The following is a 20,537-nucleotide window of genomic DNA, read 5'->3' as shown; positions in this document are numbered from 1 at the left end:
TGGCGGATTCAAAGGTCGAAGTGTGTCACCATCCTATCTGCAGCTTCCTGGAACACTTGAGGACTTTATGATTTGTGGTCAGTTTCTTGACAGTGACTTTGTTTTAAAGAATCTTTCACCCACTCACAACAGAGCTGCTGCGTACTGTCTGGATGTTTATATGCAGAGTTTTTTGCAAGTGCATATCTTGGTTTGATGTGCTTGCATTCTAAAGATGGTTCAAAATTAAATCACTAGTGAGACACTCTTATCTGACGAGAACAGAGAAATTCTTACCGAAAAAGAACCTGTGAATTTCCCATTCTGTGCCTGATCTAAAACAGCACTTACCATTAGCTATTGTGTGATGAAGAAGCGTAGGTCACTGAGCTCCACAGTGACCATGGAAAGGCATCCTTGTTAGGGAAGTTTCCAGAAGATCCCAGGATGTTGTAGGGAGGGGTGGCAAGGCAAAGCTGCATCTTCCTGTCCTTATGATAAACATGGAGAAGGCTCAAATCTGGCCCAAGCAACACAGATGAGAGATATCAGCCTTCATGACAAATGCAGGGAATGACTCAATCAAAAACAAAGCAACAAACACTTTCACATCTGCAATTAACCACACAGATGTTTCTCTTCAAAGCCGTGCAAGAGACGAGATTTCCATCTGACATAAAAGGGAAAGGAAGGAAGCAAACATCTGCAGGTTGGAGATGGAAATAAAGTCATTCTTATTAGCTTTTATTTTGGTAGCCCCATCCTCCTGCCTCCCCCTGCCTCCTTCTAGCTCTTAGCGTTTCACTCCCCCATTTCAGGATGGGAGTACATGGCCGGGTGAATGGTTGTGTTTCCTGCAAAGCCACAGCGCAGACAGTGAGATCTTTCCTGCCTAGGTTAGCCTACCCTGCTTTGTTCTTTCCAAATGGACGCCTATGTTAGCACCTGCTCATGGTCAAATAAAGCACACATCTTTTTCTTCTTCTGTGGAGTTTTCAGTAACTGACTAGGGCACTAATAATGGCAAATAAAGGACATCTACAAATGCAGCCACGGATCATATAGCGATTGATTGCAAAGCTCTTATTTATTAGGATGCAATCATTTTAAAACAGTGATTAGGTTTTGGAGCAATGCTAGCTTTGACATCTCAAGTGTTTGTCTTGTCTCTTGGAGATGAATAGACACTGTAGGATCTACTTCCTCAGATGGAGGCCGTTAGAAGGCTGGGGTGGGGGGGAAGGAACCGACACCTAACCACCTCCCTCCCCTCTCCACACGCACACACGTCCTTTCTCTCTGACCACCACTACACCGCCCCTTCCACTGTCTCTCATCATGTTATCAGTGCAGGAAGAGGCAGGGTGGTGCATTCTGATGTGGCTGCACACACTGGATGATTCTTGACTTATGTATTGTAACTTTTTGTTTGTAGTTACTCGCCATACTTCACCTTTAAAAACATACTTATCACTGCATGTGTCATGATGATAGGTGTACCACACACAGTGGTGTGTGTGCCAAGTCCAGGTTTCAAGTTGCTTTGCCTTGGTATGGCCTTTTCAAAAGAGCACCAGTGAGTTGAGGTTGAGGCGATGCTGCACCGAAGTGGACAATAGACTGAGAAGGGTGGAACTTCCTGGCCCCAGACAAGCAGGTCAAAGGTCAAAAAAGATAAACATTGTATAGATTAAATACCTTATGCTTAAAGACTATTTTGAATTGATGTATGAGATATGTAATATGTGATATTACGTTTCTCTCTAAAAATCCATGTCACGCCATTCACCCAAAGTTATCTAACGAAACAAAGGCCTGCAGCAGTCAACTGTGTGAAGCAAGTGTGCCGTGAGTGTGCACGCAGGATGGCGGGCAGATATGGCAAACGGACAGTGCGACCCATTATCAGTTGATTAGCGGGCAAGTCTCGCCTTTTCCTGTGAGTGGTTGGGCATTTGCGAGCGCACAAACGAGGGAATAACAGCCCTTAATGCGCTCTGGCACAAACTTCAAATGGCCGACTGTCAGGAAAGCTAATCTGTGTCTTTTTCCCCCCTTCATTCTTATGTTTTGACAATAAAGATAGCATATCTCATCCCATTACAAGCTGCCCGTCTCCCGCCTTGCCCCTGATATACCCGACATCCAGTCCAATAGAGTGTGTTACCCAATGGGACTGCTGGGACACTTTGATTGCACTGCTATCGACCTTTGTATTTTGCTGAAGGGAGAGGTGCTATCCTAGTGTTTCCCCAACTAAATCCAAGGTTAAGGAATATGTAGACATGCTCTGTGTGGGTACAATGTAACTTAACAGAGAAAAAAAAACCATTGAGTCCAGTTTTCTGTTGTTGTTGTCTAATAAACCCAAAAAACATGTTCACTATTTCCTGAAAATCTAAAAGTGTGGTGTCCAGACAGAATAACCTAAAAAATGTAGTTAGTCTGTCTGGGTTTTCTAAGATTAATATATATATATATATATATATACACACATATATACGTATATACATATATATACACACACCTTCTGAATCACAACCTCTTTACCTTGCATGTGAGCATCGCCCTGGGTTTGTTTAAACTTTAATCACATTGAAAAACTCTGGCCATGCACTGAGCTCTTTCACTCTACCATATATAAATAAATATATACACACACACACACACACACACACACACACACACACACACACACACACACACACACACACACACACACACACACACACACACACACACACACACACACACACACACACACACACACACACACACACACACACACACACACACTCTATCTGGTTTATATGTCACTTCCTTAGAGGGTAACCAGTATCCAGATGTGCAAGTAATGTTACGGCGACATTTGAGTTCATTTCCTTTTAGCAAAGGAAACGCAGTGCAAAACAAAACCTAATTCAAATAAGCTTAATTAAAACATCCAACAAAACAAAACAAGAAATGCAAACAAAAATCAAGAGGGAGAAATTAATCAGACGGGGTTTTCTTGAACCGACTTTAGAAAAATTAGAAAAGGAAATGAACAATGGGCAAGGAAAGGGAATGGAAGAAAGGAGGTAGGTGGCGGGGGCGTGAAAGAGTGAATGTGAGTGGACGTCGCTTCTCCTCCTGATTTGCAAGGTTTTTATCTGGCAGTTGCATCAGAGTGGGGAAAGCGTGGGCTACGGCTGTAGTGGCGTCGCGGCGGGACAATGCTGACAGACAGGCCAAAATATGTCTTTCTTCTGCTGCTGATTAAAGAAGTGCAACAAAAGGGTGGGGGGACATAGAGGACAGACGCCCTCACCAGTCACATCCACCCATCAGATCAGTCACAAAGTAGTTACAGTTCATAAAATGTAACAAACACATAATGGCATCAAAGAGAGTTTACAGTCTATCCAAAAGGACACAAAGAAGTTAAAAACACAAGATGATTTTATTGCTTTCTGCTCATAAAACAATGATGGTTAGAAATTCTGTTCAGAAAATCTCAAAAACATCAGAGCATTTCAAAAGTAAACAGAAACATTATTTTTAATTGTTGAGAACTCAAGGTTTTTTGTCTCAACGGTATCACATTCAACATTATAACAACTATTAAAAATCCTAAGAGTCAACATGTGAAGTATCGATCCCAAAATCCCCAAATGCCCATAAATACAGTATACAGTACATCATAAACTCTGTGTTCCCAAAAACCAACGGAAAATTCCCACAAAAAGTGAAATGAGTAAACCTCAGAGTGCATTATAATATATATATATATATTATATAATGCATATAATACCTCAGGGGAGAGAGAGATGCTGGTGTTGGGTTTGAGAGACACTGTCCCCTGCTGGTCAAACCAACAGCTAATAACCTGCTGATACAGCAGCAAAGGCAAACGGTGACACAGGGTCACCAACACATTGTAAATGATGAGATATAGCTGATAAACATCACAGAATTTATGAAAATATAAAAGCTGACACCAGGAAGATTGCACGGCTTGATGGTCACATTCGCTTCTTGAAACTATTCTAAGCTTCAAAGATGATTGAGATGAGAAAAATACTTCACAGAAGATTAAAAGAACCATGCAGAAGATTTACAAATTGCTTTTGGTAATGTTAAAAAGTGTGCATTTACTTATAAAATATTGCACTTTTCTGCATATATTCTTAAAAGTTCACAGTTTGATTGGTCAAAGGCAGATGTTCCTCCTAGTGAGCGTCACATGGCATTCAAAAGTTTGCACAAGTGTAAAGCTTTCTTTTTAGTGTTTTTTCGTAAATCAATGACTAATCCTCAGACTGTCATCTACAAAAGTAAAAACCCTGCTTAATGGTAAATCACCAAAGAAAACGTTCTTCATTCTACTATTAAACTGGATTTGTAAAAGTGCTCCAACACTGAGATTATTCCCTCACTCGCATATTCCCTGTTTAACCTGCAGATCCATAGATAGACATGGTACTCTGTGTCCCATTTGCTCCCAATAACAATTCCCTCTCATTAACTTACATAACACTGGTGCAGACTGGACCACCAAACGCATGGAAGTAAGATTCACAATCTTAAAATAGTGGAACAACCAAAGAGGGTAAAGCGTGGGGAAGCCACAGAAAGAGAGTGCACTCAATCGACCTGGAGCAGGAAGAGGAAATTACGTCACAGTTGCAATGTAATATTTCAAAATAACTCTGCTGACATGCGTCAACTGAACAACGGCTATCGACTAGATCCTCTTTTCATGAGGCATCAGGTTTAGTGGGAGGATTGCTCTCTTATTGTCCACTACGACAGGACTGCCAATACAGCTTATATCCCCTTTCCCCATGTTCCAGTTGTAACCATCACCTAGCTAACCGCTTGCATACTTGTAGCAGTCAAATAACTGCAGAAAAATTGGACCCTGATACATTGATCATTAAAGCATCAAGCAGAGCTCCCACTGGCCACGGTGCAGACAGACCCGTCAACTTCTCTGGTCTCTTCACACGGGGCCACGTGAACCAAGTACCAACTGGCAAAGTGTCTGCATTGCAAATGTCTTTAATCCAATAGGTGCACATTGGAAGTGGCTCAGTTTCTAAAGGTTCAGAGAGGCAGTGGCGAGGAGGAAAAGTCACTGGATTTTTGACAGTCCACTGGCCAGGAGGAGTCTGAAGGGGACGGTGGAGCGGGACACAGTTAAAGGCAGTCTGTGGAGACCTGCATACAAAGAAAAACAAAAAGGACAATACCATCACACACAATCACAAGGCGGAGCACTTAACTTGCAAAGCTAAGAAAAATAGTGATCTAGGTGAAATGAAAGTCTATTAATCACAGAACAAAAGTGAGTTGGGAGGCAATGGGAAAGAGCAGGAGAGCTGCCATGGTGCAGAGATGCTATCTGTACTGTGAGGAAGGGGACTGTGTGTGTGCGTTTGGCGTGTCCATGCTCTGAGCGCTTGTTTGTGTTGGGCGGAGAGTGTGTGTGTGTGTGTGTGTGTGTGTGTGTGTGTGTGTGTGTGTGTGTGTGTGTGTGTGTGTGTGTGTGTGTGTGTGTGTGTGTGTGTGTGTGTGTGTGCTACGAGGGGTCTAGGGCGGTGTGCCTGAAGGTCCCCAAGGGGACCCGACTCTCCTCTTGTCCCTTTACACTTTCCTGAAAGAATTGTGTTCTTTCTATCTGAGGAAGAGAGACCAACCCAGAGGGAAACGGGGCCAAAAGGTGGGAAAACTACCGGCTACCCAAGTGCAATGAATGTCAGTACAACACATTCCCAAATACACATTGCTTCATAAAAATTAAAGTGGACTGACCAAAGGCACGGATGAGCTCTCTCTGTACAGCCCAGGTGACAGTCTTGATCAGGGAGGCGGAGGTGAGACCAGCAAACAGCATGTTGTACAGGAAGACGATGTAGAAGTTCCCCAGCCAGTTATACCGACCAAAGTCTCCCAGAAGATCGAAGCGCGTGATCCCTAACACAACGCAAAAGAAACCAAAGAAAAGGTTTGACTTGTGAAGTAACTGCTCAAGCCAGGCCTCACCTGCAGCTACAGTATTAATGGCATACAGATGCCCTCTTGTGGGCATTACTAAAACTACAAGCCACTCTTGTCATAACACACTGCTGTGTCCCAATTATGTACGACATACTAAAAGTGCACTTTAATGCATGTGCTATAAACCACTTGTCAACATATAGTCCTCTCTTATACATTATATGCAGTTACTATACAAATCTATGCAACTTCAAAAAGAAAGAGCAGTTCGAATTTTGTATTACACTGTGAACACACCACATACTCAAAATCTGGTAAGAATCAGTATGAAGTACGGAATTGGGAGTTGGCTGCAGTCTGTGATGAATATTATCATTCATGCTACATTCTTACCAAGTGTGCGTGAAAACACCGGCAGCGCTGAGCTCAGAATAAGCAGTGAAACGCAGTTTGCAATTATCTGAAAAGAAAAGAATATTTTTAACATACTAGGCAGAGTTAACACAGAACATCACTAGTTTCTGGTTATATATATCACTGTGAGTTAAGATTAATGCAGAGGTTGTATACCTGTGTGAGGTTGGTGTCCTGTGCACGAGGCAGGAGGCCAGTAAAGAGAGGAGAACTATAGAAACCCACCACTGAGGACACCATCAGATAGCTGAAATACATGTTAAGGGCAACACTAGAAGACTAATATACTCACAGAGAGAGACAGACTAAACCAAATCCAAACCAAAAATTAAATGTATGGATGTAACAGCATGAGTCAACATAAAACACTTATCTAGGACAGTCTGTGAGTGGCTGAGTCAGAGCCCAAAGGACAAGACGAGTTACCTCTGTGTGCACACACTCATGTGAATGGCACTGAAAGGATACAGGATGAGGACTACTTGAACTGCTGCGCCCAGTGAGCCAAACATGGAGAAGGAGGCCATCCCAAGGTGAGGGTCCTAAAACAAAAACAACAATCAACAGTGTACACAGATGACTGGCTGTGGCACACCAAGCATTACATGTGCACCATTTCAAAGCCTCACCTCCATTCCTCTGGGCATAGCCGTCTCATCCAGGAGCAACTCCAGCACATTGAAACAGACCATCAGGACACACATCACCTGGAGAGACAGGAACAGTAATTATGCTGCAATTAAAACCACCATCTGTGTTAGTAAATGAGAGAATAAATCAATAAATAAGCATGTACCGTCAGTGCGAGGAGCACAAGCATGGCCAGTGGATAGCCCAAGTTTCGCTGCCATGGGGACGCTTTCCTCCGCATTTCTATGAGGAAAGCAAGAAGAATAAAAAATGAAAAGGAATATTAAATGAGTGTACAGCAACAAATGACGATACAATGTGACCACTGTGAGAGAAAGCCAGCAGAGAGCAACCTGTTTAGTCAACCTTACCCAGGGCAATGCGCTTGCTCTGGACTGCTAGGTACTCTTTCTTCATCGCCTCCACGTTCAGCTTGACCCAGCATGACGTCGTACTGCCACCTTCAATCAGACAGCAACACATGATTGAAACAAAAAGTCAGCTTTAAATGTAATTATCAGAAAATGGAAAAAGGGTTCGTGGTGGCACACTCACTGTTCAGTTTCCTGGAGAGCGAGTCTTCCTCAAATGTGGTGCAGCTCAAAGTATCTTCCACATCTTCCAACAGCTGAGGGGGGATAAGAGACATCAGTCAATTCAGCTCGCAGGCACAAGACAACTGTGGGAAGTGTAGTCACTGGATCTGTGACTCACCCGCGGTTTGACCAAAAGACTGCCGGTTACACTGAACATGCGGGACAATCCAAAGGGAGTGCACACTGTGGAGGGAAACACACAGATGGTGATGGACAAGTGTTGTATGCTATAGAATATAGTCTAGTTAATATATAGTCATGCTCAGGTAATTGTGAATGAGGTATACTTACGCAAAAGCAGCAACACTCCAAACAGAGAGATGCCCGAGTACAGATAAGGAAGGTAATACTCCCACAGGTCTTAAATTCAGAGAAGAGTATAAGCAAACAAATTAAAAATTTGTAAAACCAATTATTGCAGAGGGATCTTCAGGTACAATGTATGTGACTCACCATAGAGGCTCTTCCTTGCCATGTTGTCGTGGAGGAGGGCCGATGCAACCCAAACAATGCCCAGCACAAGTAGAGCCAGCAGCAACAGCAGCACTACCGCTTCATACACTCGTGCCATCACCCCCTACAGAAACAAAACAGACACACACTGTGATACGCTGTCAATTTACACTCAAGTCTTTACTAAATGGCATTTTTGACAGAGTGCCAAAACTGGTACCTTTCTGGATCCTGCAAATCCCTCAGACTCGGTAAAGAAGTAGGCAAAGGGCATGAGGAAGACCAGAGACAAATTGGAAAAAAGAAAAACTAGGTTCCACAATCCTGACAAGAGAGGAAGAGAGATGTTCAGAATGTTAGTGTTTAGTGCAAACGTCCACTGGGGATAAAATAGCAGCTAAACATTTCAGCAGTACCACTGTGAGGTGGAGTCCTACCCGGCAGTGTAGCACGACTACCCAGTCACATGTGCTAATCAACAACAACGTGCAACAATTAAAAAGTAACAAAAAGCAGAGGAAATCATAATCTGAATGATTCTCACATGAAACAACAATACAAGCCTGGTTTACTTTTGGGCTTCATAACCTATTACTCTACATGTCAGTTGCTCAAATGAAAAAAGATATTGTTGTTAGTTTGGAGTTGGAGGGCTGCAGGTGGAACATGCACTGCACACAGTAAGGTCACAGCCACTCTGTCCATAACAATTATCTGCTTGGACACAGGCCTGTAGTGTATTGATTCGGAGGTTATTACGAGTGACCCAGTTTCAGACAGTAACGCCTTCTGCTGTTTGACACGTCGTGATTATCAACGGTTTGGTGTTGTCAACTTATAAAAACATTAAGATGTACCGTGGATAAGAGAGCCATTAAGCCACTGCATGTAGTAGCTCTGTGGGAAGGTGAGCAGCACTTCATTGGACAGAATGGAGATGGGGAGAAGGAGCACGGCACACACTGCAACCGACAGGGTGAACGTACACAGCCACAGCCTGGGAGAAGGAAATAAACAAGCCATCAGTGAAGTCACACAGTCTCATAACAGCATAGCCAAGGAGTAGAGACTAGTGTGGCTCAGGTAATGCAGTGCCAGCGTGTAGGGACAAAGGGCGACGTGACACTGTAGTGCCCTCATCTCTCTCACACACACACACGCACACGCACACGCACACGCACACACACACACGCACACGCACACGCACACACACACACACACACACACACACACACGGCAATAAATCTACAGCCAAATGGCCTCAGGCCACTGTACATGTCACGCTTGTCAAAGGTATCCGCTCAATCATTCACAAAGACACTAATCATAGTGAGCGAGGGAGAACAGATTGCACTGAATCTGTTAATTATTAGAGGTTTTCACTTACGCAATTTTGTTGACGGTGGCATCTTCAATATCATCTGAAAGAGCAGATAAATAAGTAGGATTTAATCTATGACAAAATGGATTCAGACAGTTTCAGACAAACATCTAGATTTCAACAAGGATAAGTTGCCACAGACGTAGCCAACTAATTGGCTATAACTTTGTAACTGACAAAGGCTTAAATGCAGGTTAATCCTAGTGCAATCTAAATAAGATAAGATAGAATATTATTACACGTCTGAGTTGGTAAAAGCTGTCTGGGCAGTGTACGTGTGTGTGCTGTATATACAAAGATATATAGGGGAAAGGTGTAATAGCAACCATATGAGGATGACAAAAAAAACTCTCAGAGTTGGGAGAGAGCGGGGGATGAACATGATTCTGTTCAAGCAAGGCCACCACTCTAGTAAAAACTGAATTACATATGTAGGAAACTGTAAAGAGCAAAGTATTTAGGAGTATGAAAGACATCCATCTGTACATATATGCACATATTTCTAAAACCCTCCCTAAAAGTAGCATGCAACATGCTTTACATCTCTAAGACCATACTGTGTGAATGGCAGTACTTTGCACCACAGTACATGATACTGTAATTTTGTCGAAGGCAAATGTTCTCAAATGAGGTAAAGCCTGAGGAGCAAAAACCAGTTCTTGAATCCCTGAAGTCAAAAACAACTCTGTCGAGAGATATTGCACAATCTGCATTTAGCTGCAGGGCACAACTGTTCTGCTGTTGTTGAGGCACAGACAACGTTGACAACGGTGGTTAATACAAACCAAAAAGAAAAGAAAAGAAGAACTGGCCATTTCCCAGGATTCAACCCTGCCCAGCCACAGCGGAGCAGAGAGGCCTGGCTAGTTGGATATCCTACATCTGCTTTCAATAGTGGCAACTTATTTGATTTATTATGCAACTGGCAACCCAGTCTTCCTGCAGAACTTTAAACATCTTCTTAGTTTTAATGATAGACAACATATTTTAGATTCAAGTCCATGACATTTGTTGCACTTAGGCAAATGCTTGTCAGCTACAAAGTTGTTAACTATCAACATTAACAGAGCAATGACAGATTAAGCCTGTTTCATGAGGTCATTTGTTGTACAGTATTCGATTGTTAAAAAAAAGATCTCCTTTGAGATGATTTTGTCGAGGAGCCGTAAGCTACAACTTAGAAGTACAACCCTGTCTTTCTTGTAACCGCATTCCTCACCGCCCCTCCACCACCCTAAAGCACAGGGAGACCCTCTAAACTGTGCTTACAGGTCACAAAAAACACACCGTCTGCACCTCTGGACTGCTCCAGCCAAGGTTCAGAGCCTTGGGTTGAAATCTGCAATCCTGGAAGAGTTTTAACTTAAGCTACCGTATATTTACATGCAAGCAAACACAGCAAATGGCTATTATTCATATGTACAGATATCTATGCATAATAAAAGATATTCTTTAATGACAATAATGGACAATGTGTAGGATTTAGTTGCATGTCATTTTGAGGTTGCAGATTGCATTCAACTCAACACCCCTCCGCTCAATCCTTTCCTTTCCTTTCCAAGAATGTCAGAGAGCTAGGTTGACTCAATCTAAACTAACAAGAACACAACGATGCTTAGTTTCAAGTGATTCTACTCTAATGAAAACATTTTATATTTCTTTTTCTGCCAGTAAATCCCGCTGAGAATCCTTTAAGAACATGTTGAGTGAGCTTTGTGAACTAGGAGATATTCATTTTATTGTTTGTCTGAGCTTCATCTAGCTTTAAGATGAATCTTAAAGTAAGGCTAAAATGAGACCCTGTTCCCTCCTCCATCGAGAGACTATTTCCTTAAAACAGAAATGTAGGGTTTAATTAACACCTGTGCTTAGTGTGGCCTATGTACTATGTGGAGAAAACTCCAAAATACCAATTTACTTGTCAACACCATCAACTCCACTCCCAGCAGTTCTCCATAAGGACTGAAGGAAATCTTCCTCACAGAGCAGTCTTTGTGTGATACACCTGTTACAATCCAGGATGAGAGGGATTATAAAACTCACCTGTGACAAACTCGGCATTCTTCTTGAAGTGGGTAAGTATGAGGTAGGACACCATGTAGAGGCATGTGAACAGGAGCACACAGATCTGCAGAGGAGACAGAAAATGATGTTATTTATTTGACTTGTTTACACAGCTAATCGCATAAACGAAGAGCAGCCTTGTAAACAAGCCGTTGTGTTCTGTCCAATCCTACTGATGTGCAACACATTTATTTAGGTTGGCTCATATCTCCAATTTAGTATATTCTGATAAGTCTTAAAAAGCGGGGGTGGATACATAGCAAAGATCCCCAAAAACATCCGGAAGAGATGGAGAAGGCACAGGGAGAGGAGAGGGCAAGCATGCAACAGATTTGTTCCTCATAGAATGTTCCGTTCTCTTTTGTGCAGATAAACAGCAAGAAATAATAAAACAAAATACAAAACAGCCAAAAACATTCACCATTCCGCCAAAGTCGAGAGACAGATGGAGTCTGAAGATTAGCACTCTATTCCAACGAAGAGTGAAATGGGTGAGAGTGATAAACGAGGAGGGATTAAGGGAAGTAAAAGAAAAAGGGGTTAATACCAGCGACAGATAGCCCCCATACTGCTTACAACAATCATTGTCCGACATTACACTTAATCTACAACTAAATTTAGGCTAAACCTATATTCACTAGGCAATCTGTTGTTTGGCAAAGCTCTCAACATTTCACCTTGCTTGTATGACCAAGACACAAAACATGAGGGAACAGTTCCTTTAATGAAACAAAAACACATAATAGTGAAGATTTATCTCGGCATCTTCAAGATTACCTCTAGTTCTATACTTCATGCAACACAGTGGACAGACTGTAGTCATTGTTTCAGACACACACTTAAATAAATACTCAAAATATCTCTCTCTCTCTCTCTCTCTCTCTCTCTCTCTCTCTCTCTCTCTCTCTCTCTCTCTCTCTCTCTCTCTCTCTCTCTCTCTCTCTCTCCTAGTGTGGCTCAGCTGCTAGAATGCTATGTTAGCATTAGCCTCAGCTGTACTAAATGCCATGTTAAACCATTCAACATTGGAGATGCAGTGCACTAAAGTGTTGGACTGACAGATAGATGGAATGATGTTGCCAGATCACAAAACAATTCCACATGGCAGCACAGGGAGCACAGTAAGGTCAGCAGGATGTACAAACAAAGAGAGCAAGAATCTCTGGAGAAGGACAGAAATGTGACATAATTACAATAAAACCAGTTTCTTAAATAACTGTTCCTTGGAAGAACAAAGAGCCTAGAAGGTAATATTTTTTGAATAATCAGATTTCCATTAAAGTAATGTTGCAATAGTACAATAAAAAATCCCAGAACAGTAAAGGGACACGTCAAAACTATTGATGGGGAGACAAAGTGCATTTATATCAGTGTTTCTATTATTCTAAATTCATAACAAACAAATATTTTTAAATGAATCATTGGAACATATGGTGGGCTACAATAACAAACTGAGTTGGGGTACGGGCATACACCCCTCCTCCTGCATGGCTCCAGGAAGTGCAAGACGTTGACCCACTTTATAGAATGTAAACAAAACCTTTCTGCATATGACTAAAAAACAATTATATTTCAAAGAAAACATTAAACTTTAATCTGTAGAGAACCGCAGTGTTATACTGTGCAAGTGGGAGTGATCATCGGAAACGTACTAGCTGCATCACACAAACAACAATGGACTGTACATAACAACTAATCAGCTCAGTCTGCAAAATTGTTCAATGATGCAGTTTAATTTGCTCTGGTTAATCCAACAAAAGGAAAAGCAGGAAACAAAGGATGGGTTTTTGGGGTAAGAAATAGGTGGAGGGATACAATAACACCCTGAACACCGCGCTGATCGGCAATGTTGAGAGCTGGCAACACGTAGCAGGCCACTGAGAAGAGAGTTTGAAGGAATTTAGCCTCCAGAGGAACATCTTTGTGCTCAACACAAAGCCCCGGGGCTCACAGCATTTTAAGATTCACAGAGCAACCTAAACATCTTTGTGCAGAGTCAAGCGAAAAACAAAGACGCTCAAATGTTTCTGTAAATATTCAAAAAGGAACAGGAGGTTGGCATTGGCACAGAACATCCTCGCAAAATGTCAAGTGGACTCCCGAGTGTGTTATTTCAGGGGCACCCAGCCTCTTGTCCAGCTAAACACTTTCAAGCACAGCATGACGACATATGTTTAAGTAAGGAGGATAGATTAGGAAAGACCTATTCAAGATGTATTAAAACAGCCAGAAATAACTTAAAATGTTGCACGTGAAAAGCCATCCTAAACCTAAAGAAGGTGGGCAGCTGCAGCATGTTGTGATGATCATTTGATCATTTTACTGGAATGTGTCATGCAACATTTGATAGCTTAAGATTTCAGAGAAGCAACAACTGAAATTCCAGTTCGGTAATATAGTCCGTGAGAATAGAAAATATTAAATCAACAGTGACGTTGTGCTGTGATGTTTTCCAACAACAAAACCATTATACAGCCTCCTAAAGAGCTAAACTAGAGTAAGTAAGTAAGATGGAGATTTGATCCACAGAATTACAGATCATTAAGCTCTGGTTTCTAAGTAATACACATCTGTAGTGGACAATACATTTGCTAATTACTCTTGACCATGTCCTTTAAAGATGATATGCTACTTTTCTCATGGTGATCTTAATATCTTATGAGTTCTGATGCTGGGTGTTGCTTGTTTCTACTTTCCTTTCCTTTTCCTGCCAGTCAAGCACAACATTTGACCATTCGTCTGCGCTCCAACAACATATCACACAGAGCACCATGATTACATAAACGAGTCCGTCTTCTCAGCACTGACAGATCACTGCAGGTGCTCCTCTGGTCTTTGCAATGTACGTCCTGTGACTCTGCAGCAGGATCCACAAAATTGTTATATAGGCCACAAGACTATAAGAATGAATCCATTACACACATTATTTTAATATCCAAATTGTTTTTAAATTGCATTTGAAAAAAGACCTCTAGTCCGATTGGTTTCTGGAAGCTTAGACACAACAAGAGAAGAGTGTGTGCAGAATGTAGGTTTTAGATTAGTAATCACTGATACCGTCTTTTATTATAGGAACAGTGACATTTTAAAACACACGATTTGCTGACATGTTTTTGGGGTATCTGGGAACATTTCACATGACTTTATAAAGATAAGATTAATTATAGACTCTGTTTTATTAAACTTAAAGTTGAAGCATTTTCTACTTTTTGGTGTGTACTGCACACATTCAAATTGTAATGAGATGGTAAGCTGGAGATGGTAAGCTGGAGGCCAGCCAGTGGCTTAAGACGGCCGTATCGACTAATAGCATTAGGTCTTTAGGTGAAAGGGACAATGACAAAACAAGGGCATAATAATACATATGGCCACTTCATTATTATTCATGTAAAGTTAATTCCACATAATTAATAGGTCTGCTACTAGGAGCACTATTTGACATGGGTTAGTCTAGACTAGAGGATGTGATCAGCAGACTGATCTAGTCACTACTAACTTTATATTGTGAATATAACTTGAAAAAACACAACCAGAAAGATAGTTTTTTTGTTGTGGAGCCATGTCAGTTTGAAAAACCTCCTAATTTGGATGTTTTTACAATTGAAAGCGATTTCACAACCGAAACGTTGACTTGCCACAGCATGAAAAGCACAGGTGTAACTAATGATGATGGCTCACTTCATTAACTGCCCAATACAATATCAGAGCCCTGACACTGGGACACCTAATATAATGCTATCATTATTGATGTAATTAGTTACACCTGTGGTTTTGCTGCTATGACATAATTTATTCTACCCTAGTGTTTGCTATTGTAATTACTCAATCCCCCCAAGAATCATTCATTTTCACATTACATAACTCATCTGTAAATGTACACCGGTTTGCTGGATTCATCTACAGCTGCACAAACTCTGCTCATCCTCTTTTACAGTACGAGTGCAAACTGAGCCGTTTCTTATCTAGTTGCAGTTGAGCAAAACCAGGACAAATTGATAAAGTCAACCACTGAAAAGTTGTTTGACATCGTCCCTTATGCAACACTGTATCAGCAATATTGCCAATATCAGGAAATACAGTGATTGTACTTTTCTTTGGGGTCAAAGGCCAGTATCCATGTGCCTTGCTGTAACTACATTGATCTTTCTGGCAAGCCTGACTGAAGTTCAACTGAGTCAGCCACTGGCAAACAAACAGTATAGTTTACAGTATGGTCAAACTGTACAAATGTGAAGAAGGGTGATCCAAGCCATGGCAAACGGATACAGATTTGAGAAGAGGTCCAGGTCGTTAAAACCACAAAAGGAAGAGCTCTTTGATGCTAAGTATGCTTCTTGATGTCAGGCTACCTCATGATCAGCTGCATCCGTGTAAAAAACAACGCATGTAACGCTACAAAAGTCCAGCTGACTGCCGGAACACTCACACACATCGTAATTACAATCATTGTACATATTATTTGCCTAATTGCTAAAATGTGAGACTTTTAACAACTTAAATTGGAAAGTTGGGCAACAGTGAACGTTACGCGAAACAAATAACCAAACGACGTGGCTCTCCTGTGGCTGGTTGTATTGTCCGAGGCATCTCCTCACATGCATACTAAATATATAATAAAATATGCATACTAACCCACGGTCATGTTATCACATCGTTACTTACTATGGTCTCCCGTACGCGGTTGTGGAAAAGTTGCTCTCGAACCGACACGTCGTCCGTTTCCATTCTCCGAAATCATAACAGTAACCTCCGGCTTAAAAGAGCTGGAGGTGGAGGGGGGGATGGTTAAAAAGTTAAAACGCTGCGCATCTTGTTAGTAAATGCCATGGAGGATGTGTGGCCAGCTACATGTAAACCGCTGAGCTAGCCTGCTGCTAGCTATAGACTCTGTGATAAAAGACCAACAAGGAGGGGTCGTTCAGGGGGGGCGGGGCCTAACAGAAGGGAGGAAACCCCAAGAGCTCTGCAGGTAGCTGTCAATCACCACGAGTAATCTGCGAATTAATATTTCACAGCGTCATCATCACATTGTTCACATGTTATTAATACCAAAAGGTGTGTGCGTACATAGTTCACATAACAGAGAAGCGTTACAATGTCCATTGATCCACTTTGAAATGGTCACATGTAGGCCTACTTGTAGCCTAATAGAGAGTTAATACACGAATAAAAGAGCCTTTTCTTACTTCTTCTTAACATGTGCTGCTTGTGTACAAAACAGTACATTAAGCACAGACCTGTAGGCAACATAATGTGCAATTCTGAGGTACTTAGCCTACTTTACTCTTACTCTACTCCACTACATTTGAGAGGGAATTATTTTAGCTTTTACCCCAGAAATAATTACTATTTACTTTACACATTAAGATTTTAAATCTATAATAACATTTAAAATATGATGCACACTTGAAGAGTTATATTAACACTGACACGGGCCATTCTGTCTGCACAAACAAGTACACTTTAATCACAATACTTATGTACTTTTAAGTAAAAAAAGTTTTTACTTCAAAAGTAATATTTTTACATATCACCTAAATACTTTTTCCAACGGTTGTATTAAAATAATTTTCAAGGAATACGTTTAAGATATTCTTAATGATCATTTTTGTCTTTGTTGTTGCACGGGAATTTAATATAAGCTTTAAATGTGTGTTTATTGCTCTTAATCTGTGTAGTTTTGTGTTTGCCATGCATTATTCTTCGACATTTTTACAGACAACTTAAGGCATTCCTTAAAGCACTTAAATCAGTGCCCTAACTCTCACAAATGTCCCTTCCTCATTTTACCAGTTCAGATGTTAAAGGGCCTAAATGTTGATGAAGCCGCAGCGTAATTTGATTGTCATGATCCAAAGTCCAACTGTTGCAACAACATGCAACAATTTCAACTACGGAAAGGAAAGGAAGGGATTTATCGGGATAAGGATTTAAAATCATGGGCTCAGTGAGTAACCTTATTTTTATTAGTTAAAAAACGAAAAGGTCTTACATGTATTAAATGTATAAAAAGTTAAAACACTGAATAGTCAGGCTGCTTTAGCTGTTAGATTAACTATGGATTGTCCTATAAAGAAATGTTGGGAACTACCATCTCAATTTCTGACTTTGTACAACATGTGATATGTTTTCTCTCAAAAAGCACACTTAATGACATTGACAGTTACAGCCTGCTGTGTTTTGGATCGACTTAATATGACAATGAACCAGTACAAGCTAGGATTAATCCCTCTTACATAATATATTATTTAACCAGGGAAGTGGATCGCAGAGATTAAAAATCCCTTTGCCAAGACGCAGCAGCACACAGATCATAGAACAAACTATACCAAAATATAACACTGACTTGTAATGGAATATGTCAAACACATAAAAGTGATAGGAGCACATGGGATTCAAATATGTTGTGTGATCAAAAGCATGATGTAAAATTGGTAAACAATAAAAAATAATAGAACAAGAGACGGTAAGACTAAAGTCTTCTGTTACTTCATTGCAGGTACTCATGACGGATGACTAATTCTCCTGAACAGGGAGCACTGAGGCAGAGCGATGGTTAAAAGTGTCATGGTAGCCTATGCCCTGTGGGCAGTAGCTGGGCCTTTGGGTCTTCACCATTTATATTTAGGAAGAGACAACCATGCTCTGTTATGGATGCTAACTCTGGGAGGATTTGGGTTTGGCTGGGCCAGAGAGGTCCTACGTATTCCTGCATATGTTGGTGAGGCCAATCGAGATGCAGAGAAGGAGAGAAAAGCACCTCCCACCATGGGGCCTCCACCTGTAGGCCCTGTCAGATTTGTTGGACAGGTCTGTGTTGGGATCTACTTTGGCACAGTGGCTCTGATTGCACTGAACTCCCTCAGTTTCTTCTACTTGATCGTCCTACCTTTAAGTGTGGGTGCAGGGGTACATCTGGTGTCCTGTATTGGCCAGCAGACTTCGGATCTACAAAAAACTTTGACTACTTGTCTCATAACCTCACCAATATTCTATGGCAGCAGCTTATCGCCTCTCCCTATAAGCCTGGCTGCCAGTGTCACTGCTGCGCAGTACCGCAGGGTCAAAGCTCCACGGACACCTGGCTACACACCAAAACTAGGTGAGAACTAATATAACACAAATATAACAATACCATCTGACTTTGTGGCGGTCTGTAGATTTGGACCCAAATGCAGACACAGACAAAGGGAGTAAAACAAAATGAAAGGTTTATTGCAGGGATATAGAGGGTGATGTGAATGACAAGAGGTTGAGATGGAGCAGGGGAGAGCAGACAGAGCGGGGTGTGAGCGTGGCAGGTTTGGGGAATGAGCTGGTGAGGCAGGCAGGCTAGGGAACCAGAGAGGATGATCCTGGAGAGACAGGGTGAGTACAGGCAAGCAATAACACAAGGAATAAACTCAGGATTCACAATTGCTGAGTGGCCAAGCACGACTAACTACCACTGTGGTTGCAATGACGATCTGGCGATGAGTGGATGGAAAGCCGGGGTAGATATAATGCTGTGTGCCCACACCACACACACACACACACACACACACACACACACACACACACACACACACACACACACACACACACACACACACACACAGACAGACAGACAGGGTAAAAACAAGAGACACAGGGGAAGAGGGAAACACAGGGGGAAACAGGAGGCCGTGACAGACTGCCTTTTACATCATGATAATACTGCTTCTCTCTAAATCTCTAAGACTCACTGAAAATCCATTTATTTCTGTCTTTTATCCAGGTCCACGGCTTTACAGGCTCGGTCTAGCCTGGCTGGCCTTTTCTGCTCCACTAGGTTACTGTATTTTCCATAACACCACAGCCACACTGTACTACCTATCTGACTGTGTATCAGCGCTGCTGGATATTTTCTGGTTTCTGCCTTGGCTCAAAAATGTGTTTGAGTACATTCTTTTAATGCCATATCGGCTCTTGTGTGTTCTTACTGGAGGGGGTTACTATGAAGACGCTTGGAAGAAGGTGCTGGAAATACTGCTCAAAGAGTACACTGAGAAAGAAAAAGAGGCACTGAAGGTGAGCAAGCATAACTGGAAAGGCTATATATGTGACAGGTTAGGGTAGTTTTACCTCAAGGTGTTAACTGTGCATCAGTCTGAACAGTCATTTCTCTGACATTGTCATAGTCTCCACACTGCTTATCAGGGTATATTTGTGTTGCAGGTATTTTCATTGGACACAGAGGCCTCTCTTGAAGACATAACTCGCAGCTATAGGGGGCTGGCCAAGACATGGCATCCAGACCACAACCCCAGCAAGGAAGCAGAGGCCATGTTCATGAAGATCCACGAGGCTTATGAGGTTCTTCAACGACGGCACAAACCTCGTCGATTCACATAGTTGCGCTTCATTCCTCCCTGACTGGCCTGCATAGTCGCGAGGGAACAGTGAGACCCTGATGACATTGTTTGTTATTGTTCATGGAACATAAATCAAGAGCATGCACAGAGACTCAGGCAGCATCTCACAGCTGTCTGATTGGTTACTTCGCAGAGGTGGTCACAAACAGCGCTTTGCTGCCACCTTGTGGTGCTATATGTGTATTTTCACCTTTAACTATTTGATCACAACAATTTTGGTTATTTATTGTGCGTTTGCTTGCTTGCTTGCTTTTAAACCCTAAATTAAAAACACCAAGTACAAATCCTATTATGTCACAGCATAATTACTGAAATGAATTATTAAGGTATGTAATAATCATGTAATAAAGGAAGACGCAAATGTATGATATTACCCGCCTCCTCCATTCTCCAGCATTTCCGGAAGAGGCCTTGATCATAAACAGACACGTGTCTGCATTTTCAATAAATAATTGTACTAAATGTAGCAGGCGCACCATACTGGCCATCTAAAAGGTAGTATTTATTCAAACTGATATTAATGCGCAGCAGCCTATAACAGTGTTGTGTATATTAGTTATTCTTATGGCATACATTTCATCACATTTTTACCACCTGTGACCGGAGCTGACACGCATCGATGCATTCGACAATCATTGAATCAGG

At 41.7% G+C, this 20,537-nt stretch overlaps 2 protein-coding genes across 3 annotated transcripts; one reads left to right on the top strand and one right to left on the bottom strand.

Annotated features, from left to right (window-relative positions):
- Positions 1–3,402: 3,402 nt before the first annotated feature.
- On the bottom strand, positions 3,403–16,367 carry lmbr1l (limb development membrane protein 1-like). The gene is made up of 17 exons (XM_068732939.1): positions 16,162–16,367; positions 11,479–11,563; positions 9,442–9,475; positions 8,912–9,051; positions 8,275–8,378; positions 8,055–8,178; positions 7,893–7,961; positions 7,720–7,784; positions 7,561–7,633; positions 7,377–7,466; positions 7,172–7,248; positions 7,005–7,082; positions 6,844–6,917; positions 6,532–6,622; positions 6,355–6,421; positions 5,776–5,937; positions 3,403–5,181 (listed from the first exon to the last, which is right to left on the bottom strand). Exons 1-17 carry the CDS (start codon positions 16,222–16,224, stop codon positions 5,096–5,098), a joined length of 1,482 nt encoding a protein of 493 aa, XP_068589040.1. The 5' UTR covers positions 16,225–16,367; the 3' UTR covers positions 3,403–5,095.
- Positions 16,368–17,357: 990 nt separating this feature from the next.
- dnajc22 (DnaJ (Hsp40) homolog, subfamily C, member 22) lies at positions 17,358–20,257 on the top strand. Of its 2 annotated transcripts, none has more exons than XM_068733857.1 (4): positions 17,358–17,446; positions 17,999–18,601; positions 19,466–19,548; positions 19,696–20,257. In XM_068733857.1, the coding sequence occupies exons 2-4, from the start codon at positions 18,052–18,054 to the stop codon at positions 19,870–19,872; spliced, it is 810 nt and encodes a 269-aa protein (XP_068589958.1). In that variant the 5' UTR covers positions 17,358–17,446; positions 17,999–18,051; the 3' UTR covers positions 19,873–20,257. The 2 variants fall into 2 exon arrangements, with proteins under 2 accessions (XP_068589958.1, XP_068589957.1); XM_068733856.1 differs by having other exon boundaries at positions 19,256–19,548.
- The last annotated feature ends 280 nt before the right edge of the window (positions 20,258–20,537 follow it).

Source organism: Cebidichthys violaceus, unplaced genomic scaffold (genome assembly GCF_023349555.1).
Source record: "Cebidichthys violaceus isolate CVI_PGR_0920_01 unplaced genomic scaffold, fCebVio1.0.p SCAF_6, whole genome shotgun sequence".
NCBI classification, from domain to species: Eukaryota; Metazoa; Chordata; class Actinopteri; order Perciformes; family Stichaeidae; genus Cebidichthys; species Cebidichthys violaceus.
Note: the sequence above shows the minus strand (reverse complement) of the source record. Positions and strands in the feature narration are given on the sequence as shown.

Bases quoted from the DNA above. Each gene is read 5' to 3' on its own strand.
- lmbr1l (XM_068732939.1), bottom strand. From the start codon at position 16,224: ATGGAAACGGACGACGTGTCGGTTCGAGAGCAACTTTTCCACAACCGC. The intron at 9,052-9,441 runs GTAAGTGAAAAC...TCCTTCTCCCAG, and splicing joins GCCACCGTCAACAAAATTGC to GCTGTGGCTGTGTACGTTCA. The intron at 6,422-6,531 runs GTATACAACCTC...TTTTCTTTTCAG, and splicing joins AGGACACCAACCTCACACAG to ATAATTGCAAACTGCGTTTC.
- dnajc22 (XM_068733856.1), top strand. From the start codon at position 18,052: ATGGTTAAAAGTGTCATGGTAGCCTATGCCCTGTGGGCAGTAGCTGGG. The intron at 18,602-19,255 runs GTGAGAACTAAT...TCTTTTATCCAG, and splicing joins TGGCTACACACCAAAACTAG to GTCCACGGCTTTACAGGCTC. The intron at 19,549-19,695 runs GTGAGCAAGCAT...TTTGTGTTGCAG, and splicing joins AAGAAAAAGAGGCACTGAAG to GTATTTTCATTGGACACAGA.